The following is a 17,345-nucleotide window of genomic DNA, read 5'->3' as shown; positions in this document are numbered from 1 at the left end:
AATCGAGCATCTCGTCGCACGCACCCACTGATGGCACGCAGGCCGGGGAGGGGGGCAGGCACCAGAAGGTCGAGTTTCCTCGTTGGCCCCCAGCACCCCAGGCCCACCAGATGCTGGGTACTTGAGTAGTGGACAATTCAAGGCACATATGACTTCCTAACAGATAGCAGCTCTAGAGTCTGCCCTTGAGACCTGGTTCACATCTGCAGCAACCAAGGTAATGCTTTCTTCATCACACCCCCCCCTTTGGTGTATTGCCATTTTTATGACTGAATGTGCTGAAAATCCCCAACGTGCTGGGGGCTGCACGTGGCTCAGAGTCACAATCCCTGCCCTATACGTTCTGAAGACGAGAGAGATGCAAAGAAACGACTCCGACGTAGTGATGGCGTTTTACAAAGCACCACGTGGGAAGAAACTGTTAGGGTACCTTTTGATGTCTCTCTTAGGAGGGCTTTTGGGGGTGGGGAAGAGTTACATCAGGCAGCCAAAGGGAGGGGATGAAGTGAGGGCTGCTGTGAACGAGGTTCAAGGCACTAAGGGAGCGGACGGATGGGGTGGGCCTCAGAAGTCAACCGGAAGCAGGTCACACCAGACAAGAGAGGTGGCCGGGGAGGTGACTCGGCCCTCCACTCCTAAATGAGCTCCCGAAGTGGCCGCAGTCTCCTGGGCCTCCTCCAGCCAAAGGGTCCGGGGCAGCCCCCGGATCCTCCAACCAGGGCGAGCAAGGGCTGGGGCCCGCCTCCACAATCCCCGGCCCGCTCACTGCGCTGGCTCTGCTGCTGTCGTTCAAACCAGCACACAGGACAGGCTCAACTGACATCAGCCTGTCGGGGTTCAATTATGGTTGTGCGTGACTTAAAAATCATTAACTGTTTTTCCTAACTCTGTTCTCTCCCCCTGATCCAACCCTGCCATGGTGTGCGTGGGGCAGGCCATCCTTGAATGGACCCAAGAGACACAGAGAGCTGCATCCCTTAGCGTGGGTACCTCGGTCGAACGTGCCAAATCCCAGAGGAGAGGGAGGGGGTGAGCAGCTCACAGAGAGGACCGAACGCCCTGCCCGGTGAGAACCAGGAAAGCCAAAGCCAGTCACCGAAACCAGGCGCGCCCTTCCCCCAGGAGGCCAGCAAGCACTGGGACCGTCTGGCAGAGCCAAGCCAGTCACACTGCCCGGTGCCTTGCCAGGCCTGTGTGCTCCCAGCCAGGTCCCTCCAGGCCCCCACGCATGACACAAGTCCACGGGGAGCCAACTCCACTTCCAGTTGGCCCTCGAGTCTCAGCAGGGGGTGGGCCAAAGGTTGTGGTACTGGTGGAAGTAGGGAAGGGCCAAGGGCCAGGACGGTGCCTAATACCCAGGCCAGGCAGGACCCTGAGGCAGTGGAAAACCATAGGGAGGGGCAGGCCCAGGGGGATAGGGCGACTGAAGGGGGCCTGAGGGCTGGGGCTGTGTTGGGTACGGAGGTTTTCCTCCTGTGGAGAGGTAGGGGGGCTGTTGAGGATAACCAGGACCGGGGGCCCGGCCCCCCGCCACGGGGTACCCAGGGCCGGAGGCACCAGCGGGGGCCACGGGATAGGCCGGCCGGGGCGGCATGCTCCTCTGTGGGGACCAGGAGTAGCCCGCGGCAGCCCTGGGTCCTGGCTGGACTGACGGGTACGGGGGACCCAAAGGCCCGCTGTAGGAAAAAGAGGGCTGGGACACCACAGGGAACGGGGCCGGTGGGAGCGCCCCTTGTGGGGTGGGGCCCACGGGCAAGGCTGGAGAGGGGCTGTAGGGCAACGGGTAGGGAGGGGCCTCCGGTGGCTGCTGATCTTCGGAGACAGGGGGCGTGGCCTGGGGGCCCGGGAGAGACGGGGGAGGTGGGCGGGGAGGAGGGGCGCCCCCAGCCAGCTCCACGGAGGCCCTGGGCTTCCTCATCACATCCTGGAGCTTCTCCACGCGAACCCGGCGCAGATGGGACAGCATCCTCATGGAGGAGAAGTTCTCCAGAAACGTGTCCAAGGGCACCTCGCCCTCCAGGAACTTCTCAGCCATGGCCTGGAAGACATAAGCTCCAGTGGCTACAGGGGTCTGCCGGGATCGAGGCCACCTGAATACCCCCGGGTCAGAGGTCAGCTGCGGCCCTCCCACCCCAGCCAGGCTCAGGAGCTGCCTGTCTTCTCTGGCCCGCCCCCCGCTTTGGGAATTTCTCTCTATGGCCCTTCTCACTGCTGTTATATTATACAAGCGTGTGTTCATTTATTGTCTCCCTCACCAGGACATCAGCTCCCAGAGGGCGGGGACCACCTGTCATGGCCACCGCCGTCCCCACCCCGGCATCGTGCCAGGCTCACAGCAGCTGCTGCACGGTGTGTCGACTGGCCACATGAACACCGGCCCCCTGGTCACTAGCACAGCCCAGCCCAGGGGCTGTGGGACCTGGGAGCATCTTCCACCCAGAGCATGGACATGTGGAGAGAGCCAGTCTGCCCACAGAAAGTGAAGAGGGAAGCAGAAGAGAGAGAGCCGGCAGCCCCAGGAGAGGGGAGGGGCTGGGGGCCTGGCTTCAGCCCTGGAGGGCTCCTACTGCACTGCCCTCCCACCCAGGCCTGTCAGCTGCCCCGCAGCTGTGCTGTCTGTCGCCCATTTCTGCTTCAGCCAGTGATGTTGGGTTCCTGTTCTTTGCATGCAAAAGGGCCTCCACTGGGACTCGGTAGAGGTGCCATTCACCACTGCCGTGACTAAAGCCCTGGTCCCACGCCCTGCAGACACCGGTGCTCAGGACGAGGGCTCCTGCTGCAGGGGCAACTGTTCAAGGAAGACGGGTTGTCAACGGCCATCTCACCTCAGACTCTTCTTCAATCTTCATGCTTTCTATCTGCAGAAGGTCCAGCAAGGTCCCTAGCTGCAGTGCTGAAGAAAATTTCTCTGGAAGGAAAGGCAGAAAGGCTGACATTTCTAAAGTGCCTCCGGATTCCGTGGTGGCGGCCAAGGTTTCTGCAAGGCTCTCCAAGGGTCCTCTGTGCTGGGGGCCCAGCCACCGCCCTGGGGCCCGCGGCAGAGCCCCTTTCGGTCGGTTCCCTTCCTGAGCAGAGACGAGCTCAGCTGAGCCCATCCACGCCAGCCCAGGAAGCAAGAGGCCTCAGGCTTCGGAGCCCACCCACCCCCACCCCCCAATCCTGTTCTTCCTCTCAGGGAGTTACTTCATCTGCCTGAGCGTCAAGTCCCCCACCTTCAGGACCAGGACAGCCCCTCACCTTCACAGACAGCAGGTTGGGACACAGAGAGCCCGGACCAGCTCCACAAATCACCAGCGCGGGGCTGGCTGAGTGGCCAGCAGCAGCCCAGGACGCATGCTCTCTGGATTCAAATCCCAACTCCGCCTCTACGTAGCTGTGGAGCCCTAGCCACGTTCCTGCATCTCCCTGAGCCTCACTCTTCTCATCTATGACGTGAGAATGACGACAGTACCTACCCTTAGATGGCTGTTAAAGCACTTAGCCAGGGCTGGGGACGTGGCGACCCACAGTAACTGCTGGCCCCTTCCTGTCCTGGGGAGGGAGAGGGAATCTGTCCTTCCACGTGACTCCAGCAGCTCCCCCAGCCCCACGAGGAGTGGGGACCCTGAGTGGACAGAGGCGCCCCCAGCGCACACTCCCGGGGCCGGTCGCTTACCCAGCTTTGCCTTCTGCTCCTGGCACCGCTCCACCAGCTTCCGGAGCTCCTGGTACTTGTCCGAGAGGTTCGAGCGGCTGAGCTCCAGGGGACCCTGGAACTCCAGGTTCTGCTCGGCCAGGCTCCGGTTGGTGGCCAGTGCCATCTCCCGCTCCAGCTGCAGGTCCTGGACCTACAGAGCAGGACACTTGACCGTGAGACCCACCACACCACCACTCAGCTCGCGGGGGGCTGGACCTGGGGCTTCCGGGACCCGTCACTCACCATGGGGGAGCCAGGCAACACTCAGCCCCCAACTAGAGTCAGACGGACTCAGGTTCAAACTCTGAGCAAAGCATTCCAAACCAGACACCTCACCGAGTCCTTAACCCCACAGCCTACGTGGTGGATGCATGCAAAGGGCCACGTGACGAGAGGGAGGAGACCCCGCCGTGGGCTGTGCAGAGCTCCAGGAAGGGGGGCAGAGAAAGTCAGAGCCTTCCTAGGAGGGAAGGGACCAAGTCCCAACCACCTGTCCCCGGGATTCAGAGTGAAGAGACCTTCTCTGAGGTGCACTGATGTGGCCCAGACCAGACCACAGGCCAGACGCGCAATGAAGCCCCCAAATAAAGTTAGTGTGAGGACTGATAATGCCAGGGCCAGCCCGTGACACCGACTCCAGAGAGACCTGTCCCTGCCTCCTCCACAGGTGTGTCCTACAGAGAAGCTGCTCAGATGAGCTAACAGAGAGGCCCCCAAGAACTGCAGGGGAGTCCCCAGGACCAGCTGAGGACTCCCACCAGCACAGGCGACCCGTGGCCCCCGAGGCTCTGATGCCAACCTTTGCACCTGGATGTGCCCCACTGAAAGCATGCCCCCAAGCTGAGCAGCACTTTTCCCTCGTCCAGGTCCTTTGTTGTCACCAGCCGGTGAGGCGGCAGCCTCGGGAACCCTTCCCAGACCCGCTCTGACCTGAAGCCCTGTCCGTTTGTCAGGGAGTCCTCTTTACTGACAGGAGGGCAGAGAGTCAGACCCACACCCCTGAGGGAACGGGGACGCCAGCAGCACCAGTGGCACCAGCACCCACAGCAGGGCTCAGGGCACAGCTTGGCAAGACCAGCTTCCACGCGGGAGCCACTGGGCAGCTTCTCCACCATGGTCGGCACATGGCGAGCCAAGCCTGACTGGCTCGTCCCCAATCAGACGCAGGAAGGCCATGGGCGTCCTGGAGGAGGGGGCTTCCGGGGGCTGCCATCCTGCCGGTCCCCAGCCACAGGGCCGCGAGCGCTGTGCTCTGTGGTGGGCCTGGAGCCTGCTCCAGACTGGAAAGAGAGACGCCACGGCTACCAGAAGTCATGGGGCCTGGCCACGGCCTCTCAGGTCTGGCCCCACTCCTGGGTTGTCTGCCTTGCTGCCACCAATACCGTCTGGAGCCACTGAGCAAGCGCCCTGACTCAGGGATGCCCGCACTGCGGAGTTCCAGTCTCACTTTCATGAGCTCAGAGCTTTTCTTTTCTTATGTGTCTGACGCAGAGCGGGGGGCCTGAAGCCCTCTGCTCAGCTGCCCCTTACGGGGCCCCAGATCCTCAGTGGACATGTCCTCTGTATACCTCCACCGCCTTTTCCCTGGATCTTAACCAGTAAATCTATGCCGTGTCACTTTCCCCTAAACCTGGTCCTACCCGTTTCTGCCCCCTTTCCCCAGAGCCTCCCCCAAATCTTTCTCCATTAGGGGTTCACTATGAAGCCCTTGATCGGTCAATAAGACAGTTCAAGCACCCCACCAGAAGACCCCGACATTCACACTCTTCCACATGGAGAGAGGTCCCCTACTCTTTTCTCCAAGCAAAGTCCACACCCCCAACTCAAAGAGCTCCCATCTCCCCCTCACAATCCCATGGCGACTCAATTACCATCTTATAGCCCGTGCCAGGAACCTAGTCCAAGGGGTTTTGAAAGTCTAGGGAGCTTGCCCTCCTTCATTTTTCCCTTGATCCCATGAGTGTTCTTCCCCTCAGAGAATTCACATCGATTAGTCAGGCACGGCTGCACACCACAAAACTCAACTTGCTTTTGCCCAAGGTGTTGTTTCTGCCTACATTTTCCGTCATTCTAGGCTTTGCCACACCTTCCATCAGCCTGTCTAGCTCGGAAGTTAACAAATTCTATACAGTTATGTAATTCGGCCTGTTGCTGTGAAGTTCTGTGCACTTGACAGCAGGCCTTGCTGTTCCCAGCACACTGTGCTCGTGGCAGATTCGAGAAGCACTTGGTGCTTACCGCGTGTTAGACAAGGGGGTGAAGGCCAGCATCGAGGCAGCTCAGGGCCGGACCCTGGCTGAGCTCACGGCCTCACCCACCCGGAGAGGCGGCCTTGGAGCTTAACCAAGACAGCCTTGCTCACACCCTCGCTGGACGAGCTTGGGGCAGCAGGTCGCACCACATCCACGCCCTGTGCTCCGTGCCCTCCAGCCCCAGCAAAGGCTGCTCCTGGCGGGGAGAGGGGCGGTGGGAGCGGCCAGAGCAACAGTCAGGAAGGCGCAGGGACCACGTCCGGGCTGCACAACCCCTTACGGAGAGGGAAGGGGTCTGCGTGGGCAGGAGAAGCTGGCTGGCGAGGCTTCCCTTTTTTGGGGTCAGATACTGTGAATGTACAGAAGAGACACACCATGCCCATTTATCAGCAAAAATGGAAACACATTCCAAAGGCTAACCAACGAGCTCAGCATTATTTGCGTCCGTGTCTCCCAAGCATCGGGGGCGGGACGCGGCAGCGTGCAGAGCCGCGGACAGGCTGCAGCCACTCAAGGAGTGACCGTGGGCACGTCCAGCTCTGCAGCCACATCTGGTCACCTGACCTTTCTGACCTCGCAGGGGAGTCATGGGGTCAAGGCGACGGAAAGGGTGGGGAGAGCCCTTTATAAAATGTAAAGCTCTGCACGTTCAGAAGGGCTGTTTTATTCCCGTGAGGACCATGATTAGGAACTGAGACGGTTAGGTGTCTGTCATCATAGGGAAGGGATTAAACAGAGATGAGCCTAATCCCAGCCCCAGAACGGCTCCTCCTGGAGACGCAGGGCCAGGCCAGGTAGTTGGGGAAAGGCAGTTACAAAACGGTACCAGTGCTTTTAGAAACCACCTCCAAATCCACGCTGGAGCAACAGTGTGGGGGGCTCCTGGGGCATGCAGGTCCCCGAAGGCACCAGGCGCCAGAGTTGACGCGGGGGCCCTGGACTTCCTGGCACTGTGCCCCCGGAACTCCCAGAGGGCCCAGGAACTAGATTGAGACCCCAGGGGCTCCTCTGCCTGGCCAGGGTGAAGGCCACAGAACAGGCAGATAAACTCAGCCCAAACCCCCAACAAGCCAGTGTCCTTAAGAAAGGCCTCAGGGCTGGGACGAATTGGGAGACTGGGACTGACGTATACACACCACTATGTATAAAATAGATAAGTAGGGGCTTCCCTGGGGGCGCAGTGGTTGAGAGTCCGCCTGATGATGCAGGGGACACGGGTTCGTGCCCCGGTCCGGGAAGATCTCACGTGCCGCAGAGCGGCTGGGCCCGTGAGCCACGGCCGCTGAGCCTGCACGTCCGGAGCCTGTGCTCCACGATGGGAGAGGCCACAACAGTGAGAGGCCCACGTACCGCCAAAAAAAAAAAAAAAAAAGATAACTAATGAGAACCTACTGTATATCACAGGGAATTCTACTCAATGCTTTGTGGTGACCTAAACGGGAAGGAAATCCAAAAAAGATGGGATATATGTCTATGTATAGCTGATTCACTTTGCTGTACAGCAGAAACTAACACAACATTGTAAAGCATTGGAAAAACTATACTCCAATAAAAATTAATACAACTAAATTAAAAAAAGAAGGGCCTCAGTCCCATCTGCTATCCTTGGCCCCATGACAGCCTTCCTCTACCTCAGGGATGTCTTGGGCCAGCCGCTCGATGACCGCCGGGTCATTCTGCATCTCCTCCAGCTCCTCCAGGGTCTTGTCTTTCAGGGTCTCCATCTTTCCCTGGGAGCAAAGAATGACACTGAAGTGAGGAAGGGACTGCTCAGGGGGAAGGGACCCCCAAGCCCATATTCATCATCTGTCAAAGGACCAACTGGAGTTTCCCAACGATGCCTCCAGTCCACAGGGAGGCCCAAGGAGGGTCAGAGTCCGGCCCCCCTGACCACCCCCGTCCTCGGGGAGACCGAGAAGCTGCTCCTCCACCCAAACCATGAACAGCAGGCTACACGGAGGCAGTGGGCAGTCAGAGGCAAAACCATGATTCCTGGCGGTGCCAGATAAAGCTCCCCAAGGAGCAGACAGGAAAGGCAGGAGGAGGGAGGCTGACAGCCAGGGACACAGACTAAACTTGGCCTAAGGCCGCCTGTGAGCCCTGATGCCAGCACACACTCTGGGAGGTGTCCATTTCTGCCTGAACCCTAAATACACCCACCCTCCACATGGGGGCTTTGCCGGCTTTAACGTCACAGGCTCAGGAGCCTCCCTGCCGGTTATGTTTAGCGTGCACCAAACCACCTTGGGTTTCCCTCAAGCATTCTCTGCAACAGCCATCCACTCCACGTGCCACAAAAAGAGACTGTCAGGACTTCCCTGGTGGTGCAGTGGTTAAGAATCCGCCTGCCAACGCAGGGGACACAGGTTCGAACCCTGGTCCAGGAAGATCCCACATGCCACGGAGCAACTAAGCCCGTGCGCCACAACTACTGAGCCTGCGCTCTAGAGCCCGAGAGCCACAACTACTGAAGCCTGCGTGCCTAGAGCCCGTGCTCCGCAACAAGAGAAGCCACCACAATGAGAAGCCCGCGCACCGCAAGGAAGAGTAGCCCCCACCCGCCACAACTAGAGAAAGGCCCGCGCGCAGCGATGAAGACCTGATGCAGCCAAAAATAAATAAATAAATTTATTAAGACAAACAAACAAACAGTCACGTGCATACCCTCGTCAGAGAAGGACAAAAAAATCACCACCAAGTTGGCCCTACAGCCACCAGAAGGAAAAGAAATCGACCGACCTGAATGGGACGCCTGCTTTGACAGAAGACCTGGTTTCAGTGGTCCTCTCCCTGTCGCTCTGCCCAGAGGAACATCGATTGATGTCTGTGTGACACAGGGGTCACAACCAGGCCCCAGGACGGAGCCCCAGCGAGAAGAGGAAGCACCAGGACTCGCTTCCCTTCTGCTGACAGGATCCTCTCCTTTCATCTGTTTTTATCTTTTCTAGACATGCGTCTCATAGTCCTCATTTCTCATTACAGAGGCTCTGTCAATCTTCCGAAGATGCCAACATTACAGAAACCCAGAGCCCCCCAGCCCTGGCGCCAGGGCTCAGCGGGAGTGACGACTGGGCCGAGGGGCCCCGTGGAATCGAGGCCCAGGGTTATGGCTGTGCAGCCAGAGGTGAGCTCCAGGCCTGCTTCCTCGTCTGGACTAGTAAGGGAAGGCATCTCCCAGGGCGGCAGAAGATGAAGGAGAAACCAATAAACAGAGACCACAGGACCCCATTTGTCAGGAAGACCCGGGTTTACCCCTCATGTCCCGGTGTAGCTATAAAAGGTGCCCCTTTTCACGATCAAAAGTGTCCCAGGACTTCCCTGACGGTCCAGTGGTTAAGACTCCTCGCTTCCACTGGTGGGGGTGTGAGTTCAATCCCTGGTTGGGGAACTAAGATCTCACCTACCGCACGGCATGACCAAAAAAAAAAAAAAAAAAAAAGTGTCCCGGTTTAGACAACAAATTCCATGGTCACCCTACTGATACAGAGCTACCCAAACAGGGTCACCCTCACTTTCTGTTACCTACTGAGGGTTGAATGTCGCCCCCCAACCTCCAAGACAAGGCATGCCAAGCTTCGATGGGCACCTAAACCTGGGGGGACACTTGCTGAGAATGCAGGTGCCTCAGCCCCACCCTCAGAGCCCTGTGTCATAGGCCAGAGTCGGGCCCAGAAATCCAGAAGCTCTCCAAGAGATGCTGATGCAGCTGATCCGGGGCCGGATTCTGCGAAAGATGACAGCTCGTTGCTAGTCAGGTGGAACGGAGGCCACTGGTTACTGAGCCTCACAGCGTGAGTTTTACACGCGCTGTCCCTCCTACTCCTGCTGGGGATCAGAAAGGTTACAAGTGGCAGAGTCAAAATTCTGCACTCTGTCTACACCTCACTCTGCTGCTCCCAAAACCCTTGGGCTAAAGGTTGGGGCAGAGGCACAGCAGACCGCAGGGGCCTGGGGAAGGAGCAGAAATGGGGAGGCCCACCCTATTTATTACACTGCAAACCCAGTGAGTCCACCACGAGTTGGACACGCAAGAGGAACGGAGAAACATTCTGAAGATCTGGAACGTCAGGGGCCTGGACTCGATCAGACCCACCTCATCTGAGTCCTGGGCCCTGCCACTTGCCATTGTGGGGCCCTGCACAGTGGACCCACCCTGAGCCTCAGGCTCCTCATCTGTAAAATGGGTTCATGCCACGGTCAACACAGGCAAAGCTCTGGCCAGCGTGCGGCCTGGCCTAGAACAAATGCTGGCAAAAGGCTCCAACACCACAGAAGTCACTCATTTGTTACTGAGGCCTCCAACACAGCCCAAACTTGCTGGGCCTCAACGGCACCCATCCTGGCTCCACCCAGAGTGGGATCTGCCACAGAAGGGTGTCTGCTCCTTCCCACAGTCAGGGCTGAGCACAGAGATACCCCTGGACTGAGGATGGAAGCTCCAGGGTGGGCAGCTGGCTGGCCGCACACAAACGGCACCATCAGCAGTGCCATCCGCGAGGGCCCTGGGAGGTCCAGATGTGCCCACCACACACCCGGTGGGAGAGCCCCACGTAGAGCCGCAGTTCCCCAGGACGGGCCCCAACTCTCCCCAACCACTTACCACATCCATGCTCGATGAGACCACCTTTAAGGCAGCGTAGCCTCAAGAGCCAATGGCGCACCTTTTGGTCTCAGGACACCTACCGCTCCTAACATTACGGAGGACCCCAAAGAGTTTTCATTTCTGTGGATTTTAGCTATTGATACATGTATCGAAATTAAAAGTGAGAGATTTTTAAAACACAATAGGAAAGCACACACACTAGCCATCAGAAGGATGTCATGTCGTGAACCCTCTGAAAACTCCCCTGTGTACTCACTTGAGAAAGAGTAAAAAGGAAAAAACGTCTTAGGTTGTGGAAACTGTTCTGACCTCATAGGTGGCCAGACAGGGTCTCAGAGATAACCCCCCCAGGGGTCCCTGGAACACACTTTGAGAACCACTGGCCTAGATGTTAGGAGAATGGACTCTGGGGCCAGACTGCCTGGATTTGAAGCCTGGTTCTGCCACTCACTAGGTGTGTTATTTAATCTGTTTGTGCCTCAGTTTCTCCACCTGTAAAACGGCAGTACCTGGAACGTAGTGAGCACTACGTAGGGCTTTGCCGTTACCAGGACCCTCAAACCCATGTTACACAGTGAGTCTCGCTATTATCCAACCTCACAGACGAGGCTCTGAGAGGTGCCCAAGGTCACCAGGCCAGGAAGTGGCAGTGCCTTAACTAGTCCAGGAAGCTTCTCACCTTCCTTCCTTCCTTCCTTTCTTTCCGGTTTTATTGAGATATAATTGACACACAGCACTGTATAAGTTTACGGGGTACAGCATAATGATTTGACTTAACGTACATCATGAAATGATGACCATCCATCATCTCCTACAGATATAAAATTTTAAAAATAGGAAAAAAATTTGTGTGTGTGATGAGAACTCTTAGGATTTTCTCTCAACAACTTTCATATATAACACACAGTGCTAATTATACTTATCATGTTGCCTCCGTAAATTACATTTTTATAAGTAAAAACCTATTAAATTGTTATAAATTATATTTATCATGATCTATTTATCATCCCTAGTACTTACTTATCTTATAATGGGAAGTCTGTGCTTTGTGTCTGCCTTCATCCAATTCCCCCTCCCCCACCCCCCTGCCTCTAGTAACCACGAATCTCTTTTTCTATGAGTTTATTTGTATGTTTGTTTGTTTTTGAATATAGTTGACCTACAACACTGTTAGTCCTATTACACAACATAGTAATTCATTTCCGTGCATTTCAAAAAGATCAACAGGGTAAGTCTAGTTACACTCAGTCACCATACAAAGATATTACTTAGTTATTGACTATATTCCCCACACTGTACATCTTATACTCGTTGACTCACTTACTTTGCAACTGCAAGTCTGTACCTCTTAGTCTCCCTCACCTATGTCTCTCCTCCCTGCAACACACCCCCGCCTCTGGTAACCACCTGTTTGTTCTCCGTATCTACGTCTCTGTTTCTGTTTTGCTACGCTTGTTCATTTGTTTTTTAGATTCCGCACGTAAGTGAAATCATACAGTACTTGTCTTTCTCTGCCTGACTTAGTTCACTCAGCATAATAATTTAATTTAATTTTTAGTGAAGTTTTCCTCTTTAGTGAGCTACCTGTGTCCAGCTAGCTTAGCATCTGTCATCCTCTTGCCCCCTCCTCTCTGAGGGCACTCAGGTGGGTGTAGCCTCATCTGACAGAGGAAAGGCAGAGACCCCGGAGAGGAAGGGATTTGTCAACGAGTCCCTGCAGAGGCAGGATGAGAATCGGGGGCTCAATCCCCCTGTGCCGTTTCTACCGAGTCTCCGCCAGGACCCCACACGCACTACCCTTCGGGTGCCTACGGCCTGACATTGAGCGCCACCAGGTGAGGCCACCACAGTGTCCAGGCTGACCAGCAGAACGTGGGGGCTACAGTCTGGAGAGGACAACCCAAGCTCGGCCACCCGCACGGGGAGATCCATACGACGAGCACACCTGCCACAACGTCCGGCTTCGAGCAGACCAGGAGAGCCGCGCTGCATGCCGGCCGAGGCGGGGAGAGGCCGAGGGCGTCTATGCTGGGCCTCTCAGCCCAGAAGGCCCAGGGAGCTCATCTGACTGCACAGGAGGTGCTGATGTAGGACCCACCCTGCAGCCCCCTGAGGGGCCTGGCTTCCCTGACGGGCTTGCCTTCACAAGTCATTCCCCCCACAAAGGGAAACGTTTTGATTAAAGTCACCAAAGCAAAACCTTTATAAAACTTTCAAGTATTGTACAACATACTGAACTGTTGTACTAATGGGGCTGACCAAAGGGCAGTACTGATGCCTCTGTGCGTCCGGTGTGCACGTCCACCCTTCTTGACCTTGTAGTGCACGTGGGCGTTCGCAGGTGAGTCTGTGAAGACAAAGCTGCCAAGCCTTCCCCCCGGGCCTGAGAGTCCCAGGTCACACGAAGTCCCTGATGTTGCTAAAACCTGTGTGAGGCTGCTGCTTCCACAAGGACAGGGGCAGCGGCAAGGATCTAACTCATCAAAGTCTGGTCGTAAGTCACTGTAGATATTTAGCAAGAAAGGAGACTTTCCTGTGTTCAATAAAGAATGGTGGCCAATCAAGAAATAAGCAAGCAAGGGAGCACCCCAGGCGATTCCAGGGTGTGCTGAAGTGTGTGACCCCCTGTACCACTACACACGGCCCCCCGAGATGCCCTCCCCTCCAACCACCAGCCCAAATGATAACGTTCCTCTGCCAGCTGAAGCCCCACACCTGGTTCTGTTTGATGGTTTTAAACTCCTGGTGGTGGGACTTCCCTGGTGGTCCAGTGGTTAAGAATCAGTCTTGCAATGCAGGGGATGACAGTTCGATCCCTGGTCCGGGAACTAAGATCCCACATGCCGCGGGGCAACTAAGCCCGTGCACCACAATGAAAGATCCCACGAGCCGCAATGAAGACCCCACACAGCCAAAAAATAAATAAATACATAAATATTTTTTTAAAAAAAAAAAGAAAGAAAGAAAGAAAGAAAGAAACAAACTGTTGCTTAGAAAAAAATTAACTCCTCGTGGCAAAAATCCCTGAAACATCTATCTACCTGGTGATCTGGATAATCACGTCTTTTAGACAGCGAGAACTCACCCCAAACGGGCAAGGAACGAAACCCACAGCTCCCCTAATTAGACCACGATCTCCCTGGATCAGGCCCCCTGGCCAGGGAAGAGGATTCCATTCTGCTGGTATGCGCCAAAGCCTTGAACCTGGCATTCCTCACCCTTCGGGGATGACTATCTCTGCCATTCCCTGATTGGGAAAGAGGGCTACTCTCAAAATACAAGAAGAATAAAGACCATCTCAGCCCTCTGGTCATAAAAAGCCTCTCTCCTGTGTCAATTCCCTTTCATTGCAGACTTCAAAGCAGGCCATGCATGTTTGAAATGCCTCAAGAACTTCAGGTATGAAATACCTTCATTTCATGCAGGTCATTAGAATGAACTCTCAAGATCAGCCTGCATATTCCGAAGTCCTCGATACTACTGGAAGCGGACCTCTTCCCATATAGCGAGTTTTCAGGTGAAATGTACTCAGCCATAGTGGGCTGTGGGCTGTAGTGCTTTTCTTCTTATTCCACCTTTTCTGGTTTCTAACTCAACATCCCTCTCAATTCTACGATGCCCATTTCACAGCTGGTGAAATTAAGGTAGAGTGGCATGTAACTTGCCTATGGAGACAAGACAAGCCAGAGCTGGGAGCCCTGACCCGGCCCGCTGCTCCTTCCACCAGGCTCTGCCCACCCAGCCGCCTCCACTCACACCGCTCCACAAGAGGCTGCTGGCATGTGGAAGAGCCACACGTCCCCATTTCTTCTAGAACAGGTGTGCTCAGGATCCCGCACCCAAATGTGCCCCAATTTTCCTTACTTGTCAAATGGGACCCTGATGGTCCCACAGCTCAAAGCCCTTTGCAAACTCTCCCATTAATTTATATAATCAGCCTAGTAAGTAAAGTGAACACAGGGCATAATCACTCCTACTTCAGAGATGAAATGAAAGCCAGAGACAACAGTAAGGGTATTGCCCAAGGTCCTATAAACGGCTGTATTGCCCAAGGTCCTACAAACTGTTGGGGCCGAACCACCGGAGGCCAGCGTCCCTTCCCACCTCCGGTATTTTGATTTCACAAACGACACAGGGGAGCGATGAGGGTAGAGTTTAGTTATAAGGTCATCCAAGATGCAGAGATTACAAGCCCGTGCAAGTCACCGATCACCCGGGCCCTCCTCGGCGCCTGCCTCCCGGGTGCAGGTCGCTCCCATCTGTGCCCGCTGAAAACATCTCAGGCCCGAGGAGCGGGCAAGTCCCATCTTACGAGATTCATCACAGCACCGTCCACCCCTAGAAGGTACCGGTGCCTTTCTTTCAGAAGTCCACGGACATCACCTGATCCTGGGTCACCCAAGGATGAGGCCTGAGGCTGAGAGCAACAAGCACTTGTCATAGTTTGAAAAACAGGTTGGGGGGCTGGGGGCGGTGAGAACAGGACAATATTCTGCCCAAGGCCCAGAAAGCAGGTGCCCCCAAAGTCTGGGCATCTGTTGCCGTCAGTGTCCTGCTTCTGGATCATCCAAGGTGGCAGAAAAAATCCAAACCAGAGCTTCTCAAAGTGGCCACGACCACCAGGGATGCCACCAAGTATAGAGAACTGGGGGGTTACTGCGAAGCTATTTAGGGGCGCAGAGTCCATACACTTTTGTTTCTGGAGGCCTGACAAGTCCAACGACCTCAGCCCTGGGCACTCAGGCCCTGAGCTGGATCCCCTCCCAGTTACCACGGTGCCCAGGTTACCACCGCTTCTCGGGTGGTACCCGGGGTCTGCCCCAGGGGAGAAGAGTTCAAGTGAGGAGAGGCAAGCCCCTTGAAGGCAAGGAGAATTCTCGTTCACCTTTGTATTTCCAGGGCCCGGCAGAGGCCGGCACACAGACAGTGCAGGGTAATGCTTGCCGAAAAACAGCCAGAGGCAGGGAGAGAACCAGGCAGTCAGCTGGTGGGCGAGACACAGGGATATGAGGACGGGGTTGCTTCTACTTTTCCAGCCTTCATTCATTTCTTCCTGCTTCACTGAATAAACATTTAATGAGCAATTACTATATACCAAGAACAGGGCAAGGCCCCAGATAAAGGGAGGAAGGATAAATAGGAGCAGAGGGATGGAAATAAATATCTACTGCCTTCTTACAACGTGCCAGATGCAGCCTTATGTAAACACTGATGCTATAGGAACCCAGTTTGGTTTTAAAAATTGAAACACTTCACGACAAATCATGGTGAATCCAGGTGAGAGCAGAGTGAGAAGTGGGGAGGCGGTCAGCTCTGAGGGCTGGGGGCGTGAGAAGCCCACAGGTCCTCGTCGCTGGAGCCATTCGTGCTGGGACAGGAATCAGAAGGTCGGGGGCAGGCGACAGCCGGGCCGTCGTGGGAGCTACTGCAGATGCTCAAGGCCATAGACGGGGTGAGGAGGGCTGAGAAGGGAAGGCAGCTGCACGGCATGCACAGGTATAGAGACAGCAGCTCTTTGCGGGGGCGACACCACCCACTCTAAGGAGATGAGACCGGGAGGAGGTGGGAAACGAGCAGGTGTGAATCTGCATTCCCTCCACCAAGAAGAGAAAATGCATCACCGTTTCCTCACTAACAACCCCTGGGGAAAAAACTTTCTTTTCTTTTCTTTTTTTTATTAATTTTTACTGGCGTATAGTTGCTTTACAATGTTGTTAGTTTCTGCTGTACAGCAAAGCGAATCAGTTATACATAGACACATGTCCCCTCTTTTTTAGATTTCCTTCCCATTTCTTTTTCTTTTCCTTTCCTTCTTTCTTTCCTTCTTTCTTTTCTTTCTTCCTTCCTTCCTACCTTTCTTTTGTCTCCTCTGCAGCTTTCACCTCCACAGAGGTCACAAACCCAGATGCCTACACAGGCCAGGCAGGCATGTCAGACACCGTGTCTCCTGAAAGCACAGGCTCCAGCCCAGCTCAGGCACCTCCTGCAGGTAGGAGGGTGGGTCCAGCGTTGCCAGACCTGCCGGGTCTCCAAGAGAGGCTAGAAATCCAGATCACTGTGACATCGCCCCACTTTTAAATTTCAGTAACCAATTCAAAGTTGTAACAAACACAGGGTGGGCTGTGCTTTGTCACCTGAAATCAACACCATACCCTCCATGAGAGACACATGTGAGGAGGAGAGATTCTACAGGAGGGGTGGGGGCAGGGGAGAGGGGAGGTGACAGACATTTCTCAGGTGTCCTGGAGCCCACCTTCTGTCACAGAACACTGTGCGGGGGTTGACATAGCTAGAGCAGCGCCAGCCAGAACCAAGGAGGCAGTTTCCAGGTGCAGCCCCTGGGCCTTGGGAAGCCACACACCACTGGGAGGGGACGCAAAGTCTCCAGCCCCTGGCCCCTGCTGCTTGCGTCTCTTGGCCTCGACTTCTTTCCACTACTCTATCTTGACGAAATCGAGCTCCACATACCTCGGACACGACGAACACGATCTAGTGGAAGATAGTGAGGCCCAGAGGCGACTACACTACCCCTAGTGGATCCAGGCCAGAGCGGTGCCATTCCTTACCCGCTCCCCGAGGGGGAGGCTGCAGAATGTCCCGGTGGGGAGAGGATGCTGGCGAGCGTTCACCTCAGGACAGCCCCCAAGATCTGAACTCAACAGGTGGAAAAGAAAGCAAGGTACTGATGGCTCTTGCTCAACAGGGATCTATCCCGGGACTGTTCAGCTCAACAACAAATAGTTTCAACTGATACCAGATCCTATGCAAGGATAAACTCAGAAAAAAAAAAAAAGAAAGAAAAAAGAAAGTCAAG

The 17,345-nt window shown here is 55.4% G+C and overlaps 1 protein-coding gene across 2 annotated transcripts in view; it reads right to left on the bottom strand.

The window, feature by feature from the left end:
* Positions 1-828: 828 nt before the first annotated feature.
* VPS37C (VPS37C subunit of ESCRT-I) overlaps positions 829-17,345 on the bottom strand; it is a 28,596-nt gene continuing 12,079 nt past the window's right edge. For both annotated transcript variants that reach the window (XM_060103842.1, XM_060103843.1), the window contains exons 2-5: positions 7,560-7,658; positions 3,656-3,827; positions 2,826-2,908; positions 829-2,038 (exon numbers count right to left, since the gene is read on the bottom strand). In XM_060103842.1, coding sequence (XP_059959825.1) covers positions 1,349-2,038; positions 2,826-2,908; positions 3,656-3,827; positions 7,560-7,652 — 1,038 coding nt within the window. In that variant the 5' untranslated portion in view covers positions 7,653-7,658 and the 3' untranslated portion in view covers positions 829-1,348. The remainder of the gene's footprint in view (positions 2,039-2,825; positions 2,909-3,655; positions 3,828-7,559; positions 7,659-17,345) is intronic.

Source organism: Mesoplodon densirostris, chromosome 7 (assembly GCF_025265405.1).
Source record: "Mesoplodon densirostris isolate mMesDen1 chromosome 7, mMesDen1 primary haplotype, whole genome shotgun sequence".
In the NCBI taxonomy this organism is placed as follows: Eukaryota; Metazoa; Chordata; class Mammalia; order Artiodactyla; family Ziphiidae; genus Mesoplodon; species Mesoplodon densirostris.
Note: the sequence above shows the minus strand (reverse complement) of the source record. Positions and strands in the feature narration are given on the sequence as shown.